At 37.6% G+C, this 16,798-nt stretch overlaps 2 protein-coding genes across 4 annotated transcripts; one reads left to right on the top strand and one right to left on the bottom strand.

The window, feature by feature from the left end:
• Positions 1–8,285: 8,285 nt before the first annotated feature.
• LOC145001364 (tubulin alpha-1 chain) lies at positions 8,286–11,263 on the top strand. 2 transcript variants are annotated; one of them, XM_078960735.1, is made up of 6 exons: positions 8,286–8,525; positions 9,181–9,395; positions 9,540–9,739; positions 9,835–10,343; positions 10,777–10,899; positions 10,982–11,246. In XM_078960735.1, exons 1-6 carry the CDS (start codon positions 8,413–8,415, stop codon positions 11,097–11,099), a joined length of 1,278 nt encoding a protein of 425 aa, XP_078816861.1. In that variant the 5' UTR covers positions 8,286–8,412; the 3' UTR covers positions 11,100–11,246. The 2 variants fall into 2 exon arrangements, with proteins under 2 accessions (XP_078816861.1, XP_078816859.1); XM_078960733.1 differs by having other exon boundaries at positions 8,289–8,525; positions 10,777–11,263.
• A 1,508-nt stretch (positions 11,264–12,771) lies between these two features.
• On the bottom strand, positions 12,772–16,025 carry LOC145002235 (uncharacterized). Of its 2 annotated transcripts, none has more exons than XM_078961536.1 (8): positions 15,913–16,025; positions 14,938–15,085; positions 14,600–14,705; positions 14,317–14,502; positions 13,748–14,164; positions 13,439–13,528; positions 13,259–13,335; positions 12,772–13,154 (listed from the first exon to the last, which is right to left on the bottom strand). In XM_078961536.1, exons 2-7 carry the CDS (start codon positions 14,983–14,985, stop codon positions 13,271–13,273), a joined length of 912 nt encoding a protein of 303 aa, XP_078817662.1. In that variant the 5' UTR covers positions 14,986–15,085; positions 15,913–16,025; the 3' UTR covers positions 12,772–13,154; positions 13,259–13,270. The 2 variants fall into 2 exon arrangements, with proteins under 2 accessions (XP_078817662.1, XP_078817663.1); XM_078961537.1 differs by lacking the exon at positions 15,913–16,025 and adding an exon at positions 15,783–15,906.
• Between the last annotated feature and the right edge of the window lie 773 nt (positions 16,026–16,798).

Below are 16,798 nucleotides of genomic sequence, written 5' to 3'. Positions count from 1 at the left end.
TCGGATAGTTAGCCTCGTGAGACTTCAACTGTCTAGAGGCATAAGCTATCACATGTCCTCGCTGCATCAACACTGCTCCCATCCCTGTGATTAAAGCATCACATTAGAATACAAAGTCATCCAATCCCTCTGGCAAGGTAAAAATCGGTGCCTCACACAATCGTTGTCTGAGGGTCTCAAATTTTTCCTGTTGCTCAGGCCCCCAGCGAAACACTACCGACTTCCTAGTCAGTCGGGTGAGCGGAACTGCTATCTTGGAGAAATCCTGAATGAATCTCCTGTAGTACCCTGCCAAACCTAGGAAGCTCCGAATCTCAGATGGAGACCTCAGGACCTCCCATTGCATCACAGCCTCTATCTTGGCCGGATCTACTAGTATTCCCTTCTAGTTGGCAAGGTGCCCAAGGAACTGCACTTCGCGCAACCAGAACTCACATTCTGAGAGCTTCGCGAAAAGTCTCTCCCTCCTCAAAGTCTTGAGCACCTCCCTCAGGTGTTCCTCGTACTGCTCCTAAGTCTTGGAATAGACCAGGATGTCGTCGATAAACACTATCACAGACCGATCCAACATTGGTCTACATACGCGGTTCATGAGATCCATGAACGCGTCCGGAGCATTGGTGAGCCCGAAGGGAATCACCACAAACTCATAATGACCATAGCGGGTCCTAAAAGCAGTCTTCTGCACATCTTCACCTCTGACCCGCATCTGACGATACCCGGAGCGCAAATCAATCTTTGAGAACCAAGACGCTCCCTGAAGCTGATCAAATAGGTCGTCTATCCTCGGAAGTGGGTAACGATTCTTCATCGTCACCTTATTCAACTCCCGGTAATCTATGCACATTAGGTGCGACTCATCCTTCTTCTTCACAAACAGGATCGGGGCTCCCCAATGTGAACTGTTCGACCTAATAAAACCTTTGTCTAGCAGCTCCTGCAGCTGCGTAGACAACTCCTGCATCTCTAGAGGAGCCAACCGATATGGTGCCTTGGCTATCGGAGCCGCACCAGGGACTAGATCAATCATGAACTCAACCTATCTCTCCGGAGGTATCCCAGACAAATCCTATGGGAATACATCTGGGTAGTCTCGTACTACCGGTACATCGTCAACTGTCGCCTTTCCCTTCTCCTGGGCATCTAAAACATAGGTGATGAACCCCGCGCAACCCTGCTGTAAGTAGCGCCTCGCTCTCGCTGCTGAACAAAGAATCGATCCACGTTGTGGCCTCTTGCCCTGAGTCACTAACTCTCCCCCACTGGGAGTGTGAACCCTCACTAACTGCAGTTCACAATCAATCACTACCCTATTGGGGCTCAACCAATCCATACCTACTATAACCTTGTTCCCTCGCAGAGGAACAAGAACCAGGTCTACTGAAAACTACTCATCAAATAACCGAAGCGAACACCCCTTATGAACTCTCGTCAGCTATCTCAACCTCAAGTGGACAATCCAGCTCCCCCGGAGCTCTGCTAAACCTCTTGCTAAGCGCAAGAGAAACAAATGATCGGGTAGCCCCCGAATCAAACAAGATTGTAGCTGATATGTCGTTCACTAAGAACGACCCTATATAAAACATATAACCATAAGAAACAATTCATATCAAATAAAGAGATGAAAGGAAGATACATACCCGTCACCACATCAGGAGTCACTCACGCCTCCTCTGCTGTCATCTGAAAACCTCTACTATTCACCACTGGCGCCTTACTCCTGTCTTGGCGACTGTCTGTAATCCTCAATGTTGCAGGGGCAGGTGCTACCGCCTTCCCTGCTGCTGTCAAACTAGGACACTAGGACTTTTTATGTCCCCTCTAATTGCAATAGAAGCAAATCAGATCAGATGTTGTGGTGGTAATAGTAGCTGTACAATCTGTACTCATATGCCCGGTCCAGCCGCACTTGTAGCAACCGACACTACCTGCCTTGCACTCCCCATCGTGAAATCTCCCACACTTGCCACACCGACTGTGGCTTTGCTGTCCTCTGGATCTATGATCGGATACCTCGGGCTTTTTGCCCGTACTCCCAGTGCCAGATGCCGCCTCTGGCTTCCTCTTCTTCTCCATCTCTAAATCAATCTCTCTCTCTCTCTCTCTCACGAGCCCTAGCAATCATGTCATCCAACCTTTTACAGTTGGACCGGCTCACAAATTGGCGGATATCACTCCGCAACATCTCATGATAACGGTCCTTCTTCATTTCCTCATCAGCTGCGTACTGAGGAACAAGAAGAGCGCTTTCCCTGAACTTGGCAGTAATTTTCACCACTGTCTTTGTAGTCTGAGTAAGATCCTAAAACTCCATGGCTAACTGTTGCACCTCAATAACCGGTGCAAACTCGGCTCTGAACCTGGTAGTAAAATCAGACCAAGTTATCGCATCAAGTTCTGCGTCATCCCCGATGACATGCCCAATTTCCTCCCACCAATCGCGTGCCCTGTCCTTCAGAAGACATGATGCTAGTTTGACCTTGTCCCCCTCGAGACATCTGCCGGTGCAGAATGCGTTGGCGACATCTGCCAACCATCTAGTACTTGCAATGGGATCTCGCACCCCATGGTAGTCAGGAGCTCCAGCTCTGAACTCCCTGAACATGAGTGTGCGCGACCCCATCATGGTCGCCACCTCAACACGGAATGTGCTCAACCTCTCATCCATCAGCTCCAAAATACCCTCCTTGATCGAACCAAAGATCACAGGAGTCTGCTCAAGTATGATACGAGTAATCTTTGAAAAGAAAAACTCTCTCATCTGGTCATCTAAATGCTCGGCCCCCGAGCCTGATCCTGATCCCTCACCGACACCTGAACTGTCGTCTGTGGGTCTAGGGTGTAAAACCACCATTCTGAAAACACATCACATCAAACGTCAGAAACACTGATATATCTAGAGGGGTCGCTACTACTACAGGTTTCCTGGTCTCACCTAGGCCTTCCTTGATTCAAGTACGGATTCTCTGCTTTCAGTAGTGCGGGCCTATACTACCTTCTACATCTATCCATACTTTCCTCAAGAACTGCCTTGACTCCACCAAGTCACTACTACTGCTACCGATCTCTGTTACTCTTATCCTAGGCTTACCCTAGGGAAATCTCCGACCCAGACCAGTCCTCAGCTGTTGAAGGCCTCCTTGTAATGCCAATTAGCCATCACCTGAATACCATCACATGTGACGAGGCTCAGATAATCCTTTAAGTAAAAGACTCGTCCTCACAACGGCTAGACTCAAACGAGAGCTGCGCAATAGGGCCAAATCCAGCACTCTGAGATTATTCAACCCTGATCACATGTGACGTGATGTATTCACCTAATGGCTAACTCTCATCACCCAGAGTCCCACAAAGCACAAAGCAAGTAGCATTCAGACACAGGAACTACTCAAGCAAATCTATACTCATAACGAGAAATTGTACTAGCATACAATGCTAAGCTCATACTATTAGGCATAACCTAAATAAACTATCCTATTACTATCCACTCAATACTAGCATGTAATTCTCATAAAGCTGAAACACATAAGGCATCATTCCTAGATCCTTAGTCCTATTCTAGCATGCTCTTCTACTGAAACTAAAATTGATAATCATAACATAAAATTGTATGAGTGATTTGGGAGTACTTATTTGAGCTCGACTGATCCCATGCACCACACCCTTTTATCTTTTTAAGAAAACTCGTTTTCTTTCTAAGTTCTTTTTCAAAAATTCTTTTTGAAAATGTTTCTCTTTTGAAAATCTTTTACCATTTCCTTAGTTTGAGTTCAGACACACCCGAAAGTGCGCCCGAATCCCTCAAACCATGGCCTTGATACCAACTTGAAACGACCCAAATTTTTTTTGTTTTAATATTACTAAAAAGCACATCATCGAATATCCAGTATATTAAGAACCATGAAATGAGTAACTCAAAAGTCATAGTAACCGTGTCAAAACAAAAATTGTATCAATCATATCAAAATGAATAAAACTTCCAGGATAAAACTGAAGTTATGGTGTGTGTGATGCCATCAACCCGAGCTCTTCCCTTTGCTAGCGGAAGTACCTGAAACCAAAACTGAAACTATAAGCACAAAACTTAGTGAGCTCCCCCAAACTACCACATACCATACAATAACATATAAACAACTATTGGGCCTAGCCCACTGCATCAGACCGAAGTACGGAAACTGCATTGGACCGAATTCCGGAACTAACCAAGGCCTTGCTCTCTGCATCGGACCGAAGTCCGGAACTGACTGGGACCCTATCCCCTACATCGGACCAAAGTCCGGAACTAACTGCATCGGACCAAAGTCCGAAACTGACTGGGACCTTGTCCCCTGCATCGGACCGAAGTCCGGAAATTGACAGAACATAACATAGCATAAACATATCAACTAGCATGAACACATATACTGCATACTACATCGGACCAAAGTCCGGAACACATAACACAAAGACATGCTTGAATCACAAAGACATCAAGCACACTGAACTACTACATCGGACCGAAGTCCAGAACTACTGCTAATACACGGGTCGACGCTGTGGCCGTAGACCCGTTCCTACTGGAAAGAAAAACTTACCTTGTTAAATTGGCTGTTGAGATACTGACTCTAAAACTGGCTGACTGCTGCTCCAGAATTCACCGACTACAAATCCCGAAAACACTAGATCAGGTACTGATAACTGTTCACGGGGTAAAATGACTATTTTACCCCCGATCAAAGTCAACTTCCTGGTCAAAGTCAACTTTCAGGTCAAATTCAACTTTCAGTTGACCGGACTCGCCGAGTCCCTCCATCACTAGATCTGAACTCTAACTCACCAAGTCCATTCCCACTCACTGATTCACCCTAAACTCTCAAATCGGGGAAAAACCAAGGACTCGCGACTTGACTCGCCGAGTCTGAATAACAACTCGCCGAGTCCCAAGCATGCCATTAGTATACAGTCGATTTTGCTCGATTCCAATGCATCCAAATCATAGATCTGGGTTCCAAGGACTGATTTCACATGTAAAGTTTCTAACTTTACATTCATGCATGCTCATAAGAACTAAAATGCCCCAATAAAGAGCTAAAAGAGGAGATCTAGGTTTAAAATGGGTGTTTAGCTCAATAAAGGTGGCAACCTTGAGCTTAAGGAGTCCTGAAATGCTTAGATCTGAAACCCATTCATCTTAACTATCCTTGAATCGACCTCAAAGTCAAGAAAAGGCTCAAAAACAACACTAGCAAGCTTTTAAGGAGATCTACATGGTGACAAGCAAAGATTCGAGCTTTATACCTTAATGGAAACTGGAATGACACAATACACTCAAATCTTCTTTGCTCCTCTTGAAAACCCCTCTTCTCTTTTCTTCTTCTAACTTCAAAATGCACCAAAAACCTTCACAAGATGAGAAATACTCCAAGAATGATTTAAAGGAGGCTAGGGTTTAGTAAGGGACGTTCTGAGGGTGATGGGGGTTGGTTTGGGGCGCATAATGTTGTTTAAATAAGGTGCAAACCCTTGAAATTAGGGTTTCATCCAGACTGGCAGACTCGCCAAGTCCAATAATATGGACTCGTCGAGTAGCCAACTTAAAACGCGTGCAAAACCCGTCTCTACTCGACGAGTTGGACTACAAACTCATCGAGTACCCCTCTAGAATTGAAAATTACTTTATTTAAATCACATACCAAAAATGGAGTATTACATGTTGTTTCAAAATAAATAAAATAAATAAAAATAAAAGACACACATTATCATCATCAAATCTTTATAAATCAATTTAATCAAATTTTAAAAAACAATCTCCAAAATTGATTCCATGTCAATCGATGAATTGATGCCTTTTATTCTCACATGCTAAAAGAAAATCAAAATCATCACATTTATAATTTGTATGAAAATAGTGTTAAAGATGATAAAATATCACAAATAAACCTGAATTTAATCATCACGCCACTAATCATTTAATTGTATATAATAGATAAATAAATTTCTTTTTTTATTTTTATTTTTCATAACGCTATTAAAATAAATTCAAACCAATATAAACGGATTTTTCATCCAAAATAATATACACAATGTTGCAAAATTTCATTTAAGATCAATGTTCTAAATGACGTGGCGGTAAGGTCAAACCTCAAGCTTAACGAGTCATGACGAGCCATGATATTTTTCAAGACGTGATGTAAGACAATGATTTTGTATTAATTTAAAATTATATTACCACATAAATATAAATTTATATTAAATAGAACTCTTTTTAAAAGTGTTAGAACAATAATTAATATAAAAAAGTTAACAAAAACCACAATACTTGTATATCTGATTAGAAAAGATTTAACAAAGAGCAAAAATTCGTGTCTCAAACGAAAAAACACGCGTCATGACACGCCATATCACGTCTTGTCATGCGCCACGTTTAACAGTAACGTTATGCGACTTTTCGTAACGACGAAGTCATGCCTCACACCATGACGCGCCTTTTAGAACACTGTCTAAGATTATGTCCGCATTAAACATGAATGTGACTCTAATGAACATAAATACACAAATTCTTTCATACTCGAGGTAATTATGATGCATATGATTTTATCGGGTTGGAATTTAAAGTAACAATATAATGAAATATTAAAAGAAAAACTTTACATCAGTGATAAGAATTTCTTGGCTGATAGCTGAAATTTGGGATAATGATTTGATGGGGTAAGATATTTTTTGAAATGTAAATATTTAGTCCTTATTATTATTTTTTTTTTTGTAAAATAAACCCTTATACTTTAATAATATGTACACATTAGGTCATTTTCACCGTATTCTACAAGTTTTGCTGACGTGGAGGGTTTATTTTACAAAAAAAAATAAGGACTAAATGTGTACATTTCAAAAAGTATCTTACCCTATCGGGTCATTTTCCCTTTCTTTTATTTTGTTGAAATAAAATACCCAGGTGGCATCCACATATCCACAACGAGATTTTTCCAACTTTTATTCATCATGAAAAAGAGGGAGAACCCCAATCTCCGGCGACTTCTATCACTGGTAGCAAGGAGGAATGATGGCAAAAACAACAAGGTCGAAAGAGGAGGCAGGAGGAAGTAGAGACGGTAGTTGGCGGCGAGGAGCTGCTCTGGTAGCCCCCTCGTCGATTCTTTCTTCTTTTTCTGGCAACATATCTCAAAGATGGAGTCAAAGAGAGATAGATCGGAGAAATATAACAGGTAAAGGGTGTTTGGCTGTTGTTGTTCGACCGGAAGGAAGAGAGACGAGAAAGAGAAGGGTCACTGCCCTTTTCTTGTTGCTGGAGGATCACCCACCTCCGGTGACTAAGCTAATTAATTGCTATTTAGTGCCACTTGTACTTCCACATCAGCAAAATCTGTAGAATCCGGTGAAAAAGACCTAATGTGTACATATTAATAAAGTATAAGGATTTATTTTATAAAAAAAAAAAGAATAAAGACTAAATGTATACAATTCAAAAAGTATCTTACTCTATCAAGTCATTTTCCTTAAAAGAAAATTCGTATATGACCGGTATACCGGGTATAACCGGTCACAAGGATTGCATTGTTGCAAAAAATAAAGTATAAAAGTTTATTTTACAAGAAAAGAAGAATAATGACTAAATTTATACATTTCAAAAAATATATTACCCTATCACACATAAAATATTTTTTGGCTAATAGCTAAAATTTCACACAGAAGGTCTGGAGAAACCATATCACACATAAAATATTTCAAGTGCAAAACGATCATGGCACACGTCAGGACATGTCATGGTGCAAAGTGTGGCTACACCGTCTGGAAAAGCTTTATGGATGTGATGTTAGGCATGACGTGTGCCAATGCAGGTTAAAACGCGTTATGATGCGATTTTTTTTAATTGAATTGTTACCATTGTGTATTCGTTAACTTTTTGTTATTAAACAATGATATAATTCTTTTTAAAACATTATATATTTTATATAAATCTATAATTATATAAATTTTTAGTATATAAAATTGTGGTTTTAAATCAAATACATAATGGCGATTAACCTTGCCTTGTAAAATAATGAGATTAGACATTGTAACAATGTCACCATTCATATCATTTAAAGCATTGACGGCGATTAACCTTAAGATGGATGTATTTCTCCATTTATGCACGCAAAAAAAAAAAAAAAGTTACCGATTTACATTACCAATTATTTGTGGTCATTTTGAAACATTAACCCCCCAAAAAAAAACAGTAATTAAGAAAACAAAAAGCATCAATTCCATAATTATAGAGACAGCTAGTGTATCAATACATACACTCGCTCTCTTTTCTTCTATAAGTCTTGATTAGGTCAATTGTTCTGCACAGCAAAAACTAGAAGAGGTTTTCATTTTTCAAGAAAGAAACAAAGAAAAACTTTCTTCTCACATCACTTCAGATACAGAGAGATGAGGGAGATCATAAGCATACACATAGGTCAAGCTGGAATTCAAGTAGGTAATTCTTGTTGGGAGCTCTACTGCCTCGAACATGGCATCCAGCCCGATGGCATGATGCCCAGGTAAATTTATATCAATTTTATGTTTCCATAAGCATCTGCAACTTTATCTAGTGTCGTTACACAATCCCGACTCTGATTCCATTTCAAATCTTCGTTTTTCGGTGATTTTACCCTTCGTGGTTATAATATGAATCTCAGTCTCTTCGTAGATTTACTAACACGGCGCATAGATTCCATGCCAATACGATTTGAACCCTAATTGGGTGATACAGTTGTGGATCTGAATCCATTAATGTGTATTGTGAAACTTGGGATCTCGCATAAAACCAAAAATGATTCGTCAATTGCTTACTTTATTAATTGGAGGTCATTGATTGGAGTCTGGAGATCCATTTTTTGTTTTTGAATTCATAAATTCTACGCGGCTGATGAAGAGATCTGGTTAGATTTTGTGTTTGATTTCCTGTTGACTTCCATGATCTAAAATCAGTACTAAATTGATTTCCCCCAATTTCTTTTCTCGCTGAAACAATACGCAATCGATCGAATTAAACACAAATTGTGGATCGCGTTTCTCAAGTGAACTACTTAAAACAAGAATGGATTGGTTTCTGCTTATACAAACAATGATGCTAGAACTCGAAAACCTAACAACCATCAGAAGTTTTATGATTATTTTAATCACCCAGATCTAACAAATTCATCTCATTTGCAGTGACACTACAGTGGGTGTTGGTCATGATGCCTTCAACACGTTCTTCAGTGAAACCAGTGCTGGAAAGCATGTGCCAAGAGCAATATTTCTTGATCTTGAACCAACTGTCATTGATGAAGTCAGGACAGGATCTTATCGCCAACTCTTCCACCCTGAACAACTTATTTCAGGAAAAGAAGATGCTGCTAATAACTTCGCTAGGGGTCATTACACAGGTACTTCCACCATTCTAGGGTTTCAAATCTACAATTACTTTGTCTTTCTCCAATCCCCCCTTTCTCCAGTTTCTCCAATTACTTAGTGTTTAACACTATCTTGATTTCTTTGGGTTTGACTTAGTTTGACTAATTTTCTTTCAGTGGGAAAGGAGATTGTTGACCTTTGCCTTGATCGAGTAAGAAAGCTAGCAGACAACTGCACTGGATTGCAAGGCTTCTTAGTGTTCAATGCTGTTGGTGGAGGCACTGGTTCTGGTTTGGGATCTTTGTTGTTGGAGCGCTTGTCTGTTGACTATGGAAAAAAGTCAAAGCTCGGTTTCACTATCTACCCTTCTCCTCAGGTAATAACCCTAACCCTTTTTCCCCAACAGGGTATGCTAAAAATCCAATCTTTATCAAGCCCTTTTCGTTTCTTGACAAAAATACCCTTTTACAGGTGTCAACTGCAGTTGTGGAGCCCTACAACAGTGTTCTCTCTACACACTCTCTTCTAGAACACACAGATGTGGCTGTGCTTTTGGACAATGAAGCCATTTATGACATCTGTAGAAGATCATTAGACATTGAGAGACCTACATACACCAACTTAAACAGATTAATCTCTCAAATCATATCATCTTTAACAACCTCCCTACGTTTTGATGGAGCAATTAACGTTGACATCACAGAGTTTCAAACAAATCTTGTCCCATACCCACGTATCCATTTCATGCTTTCCTCATATGCCCCTGTGATCTCAGCTGAAAAAGCATACCATGAACAATTATCAGTTCCTGAAATCACAAATGCAGTGTTTGAACCTGCAAGCATGATGGCTAAATGTGATCCAAGGCATGGAAAGTATATGGCTTGTTGTTTGATGTATCGTGGTGATGTTGTCCCTAAAGATGTTAATGCTGCTGTTGCCACCATTAAAACCAAAAGAACTGTTCAATTTGTTGACTGGTAAGTAATTAATTAATTAACCATGGTTAAAGTTAAATTATACCCAACCCAAAATCACCAGGTTGGGTTGTGAATTGAGATCTTTCAACCCAACCTGTTTAATTAAATAGGTTGGGTTAGGGTTAGGGTTAGGGTTGTTTTTTTTTACTTGAAATCAACCCTAAATACATATTTGTTTACATTAATTGTGTTTCTTCTTAAGATTAATTGCTAAATACACTTTTCAAAGTGTTTTTTTGCAAGATTGCTTTATGAATGTTCCCCACTATAAAAATCATTATTTGATGATGCCATTTCACTAAAAATTGAATTTTGTGAAATGGGTAGGTGGTATTTTTGTGAAAAATGCTAGAAAATTGGTCATTTTTTGATATTCAAGATTTCATTAGAATATTCATGAGAAAATCAAGAAACTTTTGTGTTAATTTTTCAGGTGCCCAACTGGTTTCAAGTGTGGAATCAACTACCAACCACCAACAGTTGTTCCAGGGGGTGATCTTGCTAAAGTTCAAAGAGCAGTTTGCATGATAAGCAACAACACAGCTGTTGCTGAAGTGTTTTCACGCATTGACCATAAGTTTGACCTTATGTATGCCAAGAGGGCGTTTGTTCATTGGTATGTTGGTGAAGGAATGGAGGAAGGTGAGTTTTCAGAAGCCCGTGAAGATCTTGCAGCTCTTGAGAAAGATTATGAGGAGGTTGGTGCTGAAGGTGTTGATGATGATGGTGCTGATGATGATGAAGAGTATTGATTAAAATGGTGGTTGTGGCTTTTAGTTATATCAATGTGTAAGAAACTTGAGTTTGTGGATTGTTTTGGGGTTCAATTTGTTGTTTGAAACTTATTTGTGCATGTATTATTATCATTTTGTTATTGTTGAACATGAAATTTGATTAAAAATATGATATGTGTTCTTGTAGTTTATGGTCTATGTTGAATGTTCAACTATATCTATATCACTAGTTGTTTGATGAATTAATAGGTGTATATGTTATTTGTATTTATGTGGTCTTAAATTTATTTAGAGTTGCCCTATATTTGTGGGAGTTGTCTAGGATTTGAATCTGAGTAGATGTGACATATGAGTTTTAATTCCAATGTTGATTTATAGCCACTCTCTAACAAACTAATAAAGAAGCTCAATATGTGTTGGGATACTTGTAGAAATATTTAATGGTATGAAACTAAATATTTAATGGTATGAAACTCATTTATATTGGAAGAGTTGCAATTTCAATTTGAATTATTCTTCTTGTGTGCATCCGCAAAAAAGAACAACTTAAATCAGTTTGAAAACCGATTCGATCCGATTTAGGAACGGGTTTGGTTGAAACAGTTTAAAGTCAAGCCGATGTTTTTACTGGTTTGAGGATTTTATTATTTGAACCGGTTTGGAACTGGTTTTAGTGAAACTGGTTCCAACCTATAAAAAAACGATTTTCATATAATAAAAAGAATTGTTTTCATCAATTATTTCTTATAAAAAGAATTGTTTTCATCAATTATTTCTTTCATTTTGTTGTTAATACAACGTTTTAGAGGTTTTCCAAGACTGGTTTTCATCTTTTATACTATCCAAGATGCCAAAGAAACACTTTTCTAAAAATTAAAAGTTGAAAAATGCCTCTAAAAACCCCTTGAATAGTCCCGAATGCCATGGAAAACGCCTTCATTTCATAATTGCAAAACAATGAATTTTGCTTACCGAAAACCGGTGAAACATAGGTTTTTTCAAACCGGTTTTTATAGGTTTGGATATTTTTGCTTTACTTAATCTGGTTTTGACTTTGTTGACCAAAACATATCCGGTTTGTGCACATCTTTGAGCTTGTATATTAATTGATTCCATGATTCACATGCAAAAATGGTCGATGGTTGGAATTCTAAACAATATTCACAGTTTTACTTCCAATGTGGATCGATTCTTATTAGGGTGATAAACTTTTAGAAATGATGAATGGATCAAATCTTTGGTCCAATTTTAATACAATTGCGCTTTTAATGGACACTTGGCTTTTATACCAGCCACCTAACATGTTTGTCTCTTTTTTTACACATTAAATCATGTTTGGATAAAATAGTTGAATGAGTAATGATTGAATGTGTAGACATAAAGTTGTACACATGGTAATCTTAAATTCAAACAAACAATTTTCATTGATGACAACAATATTAATCAATTTTAACATGAAACGTGTCAGAAAGGGAAGCAACAAAATCGGAATGAAGAAAAAAAACCGGAATAAATATTTCACACAAATTGATTTATAGGTTTACTATATCGATTGCAACTTTGATAATAGAAAAACAACTCGTTAAAGATGAAAAAAAAAAAAAAAAATCCATACAAAACCCTATGTGAATGTAAACTCATGAAGATCAAACGATCATTTTTCTTATTCCTAAGCACAATCCCAACACAAGGGGTAGTAATCATATTCATTATCATTCCATGTTAATTAGAAACTTTTATCATATCTTTCGATAAATTACATTATTACCCCCAACACATATTCCTTAAGACTATCATTATAAACACCGATCCTAAACTTAATTATTACAACCTCTAAATTGCACACACCAAATCTACAACACTTAATTTTTTTTTTCTGAAGCCTCCCATTTCGATAACCTATTTACAAAGCTTCCTGTCCTAGGAATGAACGATATGATATGCTCCAATGTCATCTGATATATTCGATATCAGATGACCGGAGCATATCAAAAGTCATCTGATATCACATGACTTGAGCGTAATGCTCTAAGTCATCCAATATCAGATGACCAAATCTTTAGTCATCCGATATGACCTGTGACAAGACACACAATAATATAATGTAAGGTCTTATATGTTGCAAAATTTAAACTTTTTTACAAGAAATCCAATTTTTAATATGTAGATTAAGAATATTACCGTGTAAATGTTTTACGAGTCACTCCCAAAATCTTCAAAACCTAAGTTTTCCGGTATGTCTAACCTCTTATTGTCCCCTAAGATACAAAAATGATGTTAATAATAATAGTAATAATAATAAAAATAATAATAATAATCATTTTAAACTAGAAAAAAAGTGGTCAACAACAAAAATCAAACCTTGATGGTCAACCGTACTACTATGAGAGTCCAAGAAATTGTCTCTTTCGGATGATAAGAATGCAGACCTCGAGTAACTATCAAGCATGTCTGAAAAGCAAGAGAAATGTTAATCACAGACTGACATAACATGTTGTAGTGTGTGTTTGACCTATATGGGACTAATTTCAATAGGACAAAAGCTGCAACTTTATGTCACATCAAAAAGGTGGGACTAATCTCTTGAAAAGGCGTGAATGCCCTCATTATAAAAAATAGCCCTAAAAAGTTTGTCCTATCAGATCAAAGGAGAGAGAAAGGAGGGAGTACCTGAACTATTTGTGAAGTCAGCGGTTGAGTCCGATAGCCCAAAGTTTTGAGACATTGGGCCCAAAAGCCCAAAAAAGGAACTATCATTAAGAAGCGGTCCATTTAACTGATGCGGGTCGGATTCCAAGCAACTGAAAGATGAAACGGATGCATCACCAATCGTTGGTCGAGGTTCATAGATAAACCTAGGATTCCCCAAATAGTTGGATTCGGTTTTTACAGAAACGCCATTCGTTCCAACATTTGAATTTTGGGTCAACAACATATTTTGTGGGACCCCCGAGGGTAGTATCGGAAGTCCACTATTATTAAACCCTCGTGAGAAATTAATGGCGGCTGGATGCTGCTGCATGTTTTCTGTCTTGAGTGCAATACCACCCGTGTTTTCGGGTGCATAGATTGTTGAGTTTTGATGCACTGTAAAAAAACAAAAAAACAAAACAGCTGACATGACATGACATAACATAACATGACTGATGTCAATAAGACAAAAGTAACATTTTTTGTCCTACCCAAAAGTCAAAAAGTCAAAGAAGTTGAATGGATAGAGGAAATGAAAATGGGCTTACTTGGTGGGATATGAGATCCATTGGATTTATTAGGTTGAAAATTAACCGTTGTGGGTCCCAATTGATGCATCAATGCAGCTTGTCTATCAAGCAACTTATTGAATTCCATTATTTGTTCTTTCACCATTAATCTTAGATGGTATCCCTTGAAAAATTCTTGATTTTGTTCTTCAAGCTTTTGCCAAACTAGACCAAACAAGGGCAAAATTGTCATTTACGTGTTTACTCGTTATGAATTAGACAAAGAACGTATAATAAAAGGAAATTAGATGGAATTGCATACCAAGCTCTGTAAAGCTGGGCTCCACTTTCTCTTGTTGATAGAGAATATCTACAACTTGCTTTTGTGTCATGTAATATGGGAGACATTGTTCAATAAGATTTTGAACCTAAAACACCACAAAATATTCTAGTTATTGATTTTCATTACAAATTAATCTGCAAAAAGGTTATTCTTCCAACAACCCCTGAGCTGAGACTATCTGCCCTAGGGCTAGATGGCTGACATAAGGGCCCACACACCCACACAGAGTCCAATCCACATTGGAATTAAAACTCTCACACTGTAGCTGAAGCCTGAAGACTCGAATTAACTTACTTTTTAGAAATAAAAGAATTTACCATTTGAATATCTCCTGGAGATACATTTCTAACCTCTCCACCAGACATGTTCTTGACACTGTAACCTAAGAAAGGTTTCTCAGAAATTTATTACAGGCTTTGGTCTGGCATCAATCAGAATAAGGAAGATATGTGTAATCTATATCACCTGTCATTACAAATATAACAAGATTTATGCCAAGAACTTTATTTTTATAAAGAGATATAATAAGGATCCTAGCAACAACCATGGATTTAGGTCAATTGTCGAATATAATTTGTTACGATAGTGCATACCCTTTGTTGAAAAGTCCTAATCCTAACAACAATCATGGATCTTTTTACATTTTGAAACAAAATTAACAAGGTTTGAAGTGAAAAGGTAAGCCGTTTGACTGCAAAAGTCAAACATGGGTACGTTTTTTGACAAGATTGTAGAGAGTTGACATGATAGGTTAGGTTGGTCCTATTTAGATGTAGGATTAGGTTCCACAAGCTATAAAACATTAACAACCAAGTACGAATACTCATAGAGTTGAAAAAAGATTTGTTTTTTCACTACCATGTCAAAGATATCACCAAATAAAGCATTTATAATGATGGTGGTGGTGGGGTGGGGGGGGTGATAAATGATAATTGGCATTAATTAGCATCTTTATTTCATAGAAAGTAGCTGCACATAGATTTGCTCTTAAACTAATACAATAATATCACTCCAGAAAGATGGAAACCACAACATAGAACATAACAAGAACAAAGTGAGGAATCGAAGACGAGGGTGGTTACCTTTTTATATACAGAAAAGCAAAAGAAAATCAATAGAACATGAACGAAAGAAGAAAACCCTAGAGATACGAAGAACTTACGATTGATCGAAAGGATAACAGAAATCAAAAAGCTTAGGGAAACGATATGCGCGAGTAATTGGAGATGAAGTGCATATAGATATATGATAAGGAATCAAGAATTCAAATATCGTAAGAAAGAAAAAGTTACCGGGTGGATAAAGGTGAAGGTGGAAAGGAGAATCTTTAATGGAGGAGTGAGTCTTTTCTTCGTTTGTTTGAGTCTCTGATGACTCCAACTCGTGTTGGACTGCGAGAATAAAAAGGGGGGATGGACACTCAGGATGGGATCCACATCAGACGGTGGATTTCACTTTTTTTTTTTTTTTTTTTTTTTTTTTCCTTCTTATAATATTCGTTTCATATCGTTGTAAAGAAAACAAATTTATTATTGTTTCAAAAATGTGAATTATAAATAGTTTTTGGTTTTTACAAAGTTTTGAGATATTATTCTACAGTTAGTTAATGGGGTTTCGTCATTCGTGAATCAACTTGTTAAAAAGCTGTGGGTCTGTTTAGATTTTAGAATCAAGTGGAGACAAGTTGTTTTAACACTTTAACTATTTAACTTGAATTTGGAAAGAATATCGTGTAAGCTCAACTAGGGTTAAATGTCGATCTCACTCTCTTGTCTTCTTTTTCAATCATGAGAAAACTGAGTTATGGAATAAGGTGAAAGATCGGTTTATGTATCTTTTAGTTTGTCGATATCTTATGATAGTACAAAGTTGTCTTTAACAAATATTGAAACTATGATTGTAAGGTTTCGGTTGCCAAATAATCATAATTGTCGTTGTTGATCGCTATGTTCTCTTATTAGACCGACTTCATATGTGCTGGCAAAATAGGCTGATAAAATGAGTTGAATGATTAGTCTTAATCATGGTTATTAAGGGTGACTTTGGTTCTTGGAATATAATGAAATTCCGAAGAAAAGTATTCCAATTCCACCACATTCAAGTTTTTGGTTCAACTTTATATAATGGAAATAAAATCCTAAATGAAAAAACTTTTCATCAAATAAGAAAACACTTTCT

This window comes from Lactuca saligna, chromosome 6 (genome assembly GCF_052625555.1).
Source record: "Lactuca saligna cultivar CGN05327 chromosome 6, ASM5262555v1, whole genome shotgun sequence".
Taxonomy (NCBI): domain Eukaryota; kingdom Viridiplantae; phylum Streptophyta; class Magnoliopsida; order Asterales; family Asteraceae; genus Lactuca; species Lactuca saligna.
Note: the sequence above shows the minus strand (reverse complement) of the source record. Positions and strands in the feature narration are given on the sequence as shown.

Excerpts from the sequence above, each read along its gene's own strand:
- LOC145001364 (XM_078960733.1), top strand. The coding sequence starts at position 8,413 with ATGAGGGAGATCATAAGCATACACATAGGTCAAGCTGGAATTCAAGTA. Across the intron at positions 9,396-9,539 it reads CGCTAGGGGTCATTACACAG|TGGGAAAGGAGATTGTTGAC; the intron begins GTACTTCCACCA and ends ATTTTCTTTCAG. Across the intron at positions 10,344-10,776 it reads ACTGTTCAATTTGTTGACTG|GTGCCCAACTGGTTTCAAGT; the intron begins GTAAGTAATTAA and ends TTAATTTTTCAG.
- LOC145002235 (XM_078961536.1), bottom strand. The coding sequence starts at position 14,985 with ATGTCTGGTGGAGAGGTTAGAAATGTATCTCCAGGAGATATTCAAATG. Across the intron at positions 13,529-13,747 it reads TGACTTCACAAATAGTTCAG|ACATGCTTGATAGTTACTCG; the intron begins GTACTCCCTCCT and ends CTTGCTTTTCAG. Across the intron at positions 13,336-13,438 it reads TAGTACGGTTGACCATCAAG|GGGACAATAAGAGGTTAGAC; the intron begins GTTTGATTTTTG and ends TTTGTATCTTAG.